This window comes from Mangifera indica, chromosome 8 (genome assembly GCF_011075055.1).
Source record: "Mangifera indica cultivar Alphonso chromosome 8, CATAS_Mindica_2.1, whole genome shotgun sequence".
Taxonomy (NCBI): domain Eukaryota; kingdom Viridiplantae; phylum Streptophyta; class Magnoliopsida; order Sapindales; family Anacardiaceae; genus Mangifera; species Mangifera indica.
Genome location: NC_058144.1, coordinates 10,417,049 through 10,420,839, shown reverse-complemented (window position 1 = coordinate 10,420,839; position 3,791 = coordinate 10,417,049). Strand labels below are relative to the sequence as shown.

Here is a 3,791-nt window from a genome sequence, read left to right as displayed (position 1 = left end):
GAAATTAAAACTCAGTCCACTGAGGAAATTTTCCAGCAAATTCAATCTCCTCGGATTTAGTTTACGTACTGTAAGTAGGATCATACACTTGGATTATCATATTTTTCAGGCTAAATTGATATATTAATTAAGGTCATGTATTAATTAACGGTGTTACACGTATAAACTATCGAAATAAATTATATTTTATAATCTGATGTTTTTTAAATTTATTTTTAAATGTTTCCGAACGACACAACATACTAAAAATCAAATTTATTCACGTACAAGAACTCAAAACAACGACAGATAACAGACAGAAGATGTACTTCAAATACAAGTGAACACATTTAACCAACACATGTTTTGTTGACCAAAACAATTATTTATGAATTGAACATAAACATCGAGTTTCACTATGGCAGACGAAGATAGAGAGGGATAAGATTGCAAGCATTTGGCGGTGAGTCCCAAACAGAAAAAGCGCTTGTTGAGTTCATCCATTTTTTTGTAATTTCCGGATAATGGCGGTGTAGTACATCTCTAAGGCTTTCTGTGTTATTTACCCATTGCAATCCTTTCTTAGTGTATGTCTTTTCATTGAAATAACTTGTAAAAAATCTGTCGGCTTCAAGCCTTCTGTAAGACAAAACCATAATCCAAATTAAAACTCATAAGCAATTAGCTTTATTTATTGCACAAAAATGTGCCATTAGAACTTTGAGGAAAGTTTTTTCAACTGGAAGCCATCACTACGAAAATTACGAATGCAGTCTCACTAATGGCGAAACCCTTGATCTTTTTCTCTGCCATGAGGCCTACTAGCAGATCAAGCTCTTCAACATTATCGCCATAAACTTCACGGAGAACTTGAATCTTTTCCTCATCATCTGTTAGATCTTCCCATTTAGAGATGGGTAGCAATAGTAAAGCTCTGCGGAATTGATTATACCTCGCAACTTTTCTCTCCCTGTCCCTATATACTGCAATTCGAGCTAATTCGATTGTTAGATCCACTCCAAATTACACATACACATTCAAACGATGGGCTAAATGTGTTGATATAATAATTTTACCTTCAAGAGCTATCATGTTCACATGATCAACCCTGTTTTTTCCGTCCACATCTTGTACTATAAGGTCCCTCATCCACAAAGGATAGTTCCAAAGCTCTAAGGCACCAGAAGCTTGGTAACCCATTGAAACAATTTGGTTTTTGAATCCATGTTTTGATAAATTTTTTTCTCCGTTAAGCCCAATCATATTTGCCATTGGTATCCTTTCATTTTAGACAAGCCACAAAATATTGTATTGGTAAAAATAAAAATAATAATATCAATGAAAGATAAAAAAAATAAATGAAAACCCAGGTGGCAGAATAAGTTACTTGGCACTCAATGGTGGACGCTTGTTAGCTACTGGTGTAGCCTCGTGATCCTTGACTTCAAATTCATCCGGTAGAAGAGAGTGGAGGCGATAGACGCTGACAAACTCCTCAGTCAATGAATATGGAACACCGTGATACTTAGGCTTCTTTAAGCCAACCAATCCGCTTAATAAGGCTCCACCAACATGTCCAAATTTGTCCTTAAATTTCTTCCCTAATAATCCATACCTGAAATCAATACATCAAAACAATTAATTAGCCATCAAACTGAATCATATGTATGTTGATCACAAATGCATGCAAAGAAATGTTAATTATATCTTTAGCTACCAGTTTGCACGCATCGCTGCGAGTAGAGTATTAGTTTTGAGGAGCTCTACTGTCCAATCAATTGTATGGATCTTTGCAATCACAGCTGAAGTTACTAGCCTTGCATGGCGATATAGCTCTTCATCGCCCAAATGAGGATATTCTTTCTGAAAATATCCATGAACAATATAAATTAACGACTTAAATTAATAAATAAGTATATTCATGCATGCATGTAAAATTAATACCTTAAGGGCGTCACAAACTGCATTGTGTTCTTTAACGAAAAGAGCCTGTAATGTTGAGACACCTGCCCAGCTATTACGAACATCTCCTATCACAGCAATTCCATTTTCGTCATGAAGAAGAAGACCATCTTCTGATATTTTAAGCTTCCCGTCTTTACCAGCCCTCACTCTTTGCAACCCATGCTCGTTGTTTCCGTATATAGCACTTCCATCCCTTCAAGTTCACAATGAATAATTTTTATATCATATTAATTTTATGCCAATTCAATATTATAATTCGCTTAAGAAGCTTTAGAGATGCATGGTTCATTAATTTATGAATTAAGTTCTTACCACCAAGGTGTTCGAATGTTTATATGACCGCTTTTGATTTCGGAATTAGATTCGGTTAGTTCTTCCTTCGTCTTGTAGAACTTGAAAGTTTTGAGAGGGCATTGGCTTGAAATTTCAATGGGTGCTTCAAGCTCGATCTGCAATATAATGTTATTGTTACCAAACAAATTTATCCAATGAGGTAATTAATCATCAATAAATTTCAAAATTGAAGTTTGCATTATATATTGCAAAGTATACAAATTAATTACCTGATTGGTACCCTCCATGTGGTCAATCCAATCATGTATCATAAACTGAATCCAAGAAGTTGCTATCATGTTGGACTGCTTTCCTGTGTCTACGAAACTTCTTCTTGCGAGAAGTTTTGTGGCGACCACCATTGGATCTGGTTTCAGTAGCTGAATAATGTTGTGATCATTAAACTCAAGTTAATATATTTTTGCTATCATGTTGAATTGCTCACAATACCATTATTTCAATTTCCATTAGATATAAATAATGACTATGAGAGAATAAAAAGTATCACCTTATTTTCCTGATCAACGGGAAGAATATTTCTGCCAAAGAAAGTTCCCTGGCTGCCCGTAATTGCATTCATAGGATCATTAAATTCTCCATCTGACGTCCTGTAAGGAAAATCCTCAGGACGGAACGTACCACCAGTCGGAGTTTTACCGACATGGAATAAGTTATACCGTTGGTTAAGGTGTCGACGCAGTTCGAGATAAAATAGGCCTAAGAACACCGGTAAACGATGCCACATTCTCCGCTTATCAATGGAATGCACAATCTGTACAACAATAATTTTTATTAGTAAAAATGTTAATATTTGAGATGGAAATTACAGTAGTAATAATAACTTAAAATTTTAAATAATAAGATTGGTGTAATATATTACAAGGAAGAGAAATTTATCCAGGAGAGTCATTCGGGAGACAATCTCATGGAAGTCTTTCCGGATGAAATGATACAGACATGTCAAGAAGAGAGACTTGCAGATGAAAGCTAGAGGCATCAAGAGGGCAGACATCAACAGGAGAGACTTGATGAAAGCCATTACTTGAAACAAATTTAATTTTTATGTACTCTTTGAAAATTATTGTTCATGTGTGTATGTATATATAGGCGCCCATGCAAGCGCAAGGCTCCAAAGAGGAGTTAGTTACTCATGCAATGCAAGACTCCAAAAATGAGTTGGGTACTCGTGTGAAAACTTAAACTATTTAAAAGTTTAATTCCTTTATATATATAGAGATAGAGACAGAGACAGAGATTGAAGAGTAATAAATATTGAATAAAATTATATATAATTATTTTTTATATATGATTTAGATACCATCAAAAATAAAAAACACAATTAACGGGCCTGGGTAATGATGTATCAAACCCATGGGCTTTTGGCGATTCACCCATTAATTTTCATAATTTTGATTTTTATTATTTTAATATACAATTAAACCTAAATTCACTTTCAAGTTAATTCAACCAAGTAGGGCACCTCAAAGATTTTATTAAAATCTGGCACTTATGGC

The 3,791-nt window shown here is 34.6% G+C and overlaps 1 protein-coding gene across 1 annotated transcript; it reads right to left on the bottom strand.

Annotated features, from left to right (window-relative positions):
• Positions 1-240: 240 nt before the first annotated feature.
• Positions 241-3,332, bottom strand: LOC123222456 (alpha-dioxygenase 1-like). Its single transcript, XM_044645235.1, has 10 exons — positions 3,158-3,332; positions 2,786-3,049; positions 2,508-2,657; positions 2,257-2,393; positions 1,924-2,137; positions 1,697-1,842; positions 1,367-1,594; positions 1,056-1,258; positions 719-962; positions 241-618 (listed from the first exon to the last, which is right to left on the bottom strand). The coding sequence occupies exons 1-10, from the start codon at positions 3,314-3,316 to the stop codon at positions 396-398; spliced, it is 1,968 nt and encodes a 655-aa protein (XP_044501170.1). The 5' UTR covers positions 3,317-3,332; the 3' UTR covers positions 241-395.
• Positions 3,333-3,791: the final 459 nt, after the last annotated feature.

What these genes read in the sequence shown, in the direction of transcription:
- LOC123222456 (XM_044645235.1), bottom strand. Translation starts at nt 3,316, where the DNA reads ATGGCTTTCATCAAGTCTCTCCTGTTGATGTCTGCCCTCTTGATGCCT. An exon ending in TGGATAAATTTCTCTTCCTT is followed by an intron (nt 3,050 to 3,157) that starts GTAATATATTAC and finishes ATTGTTGTACAG; the next exon opens with ATTGTGCATTCCATTGATAA. An exon ending in TTCGTAGTGATGGCTTCCAG is followed by an intron (nt 619 to 718) that starts TTGAAAAAACTT and finishes TTTGTCTTACAG; the next exon opens with AAGGCTTGAAGCCGACAGAT.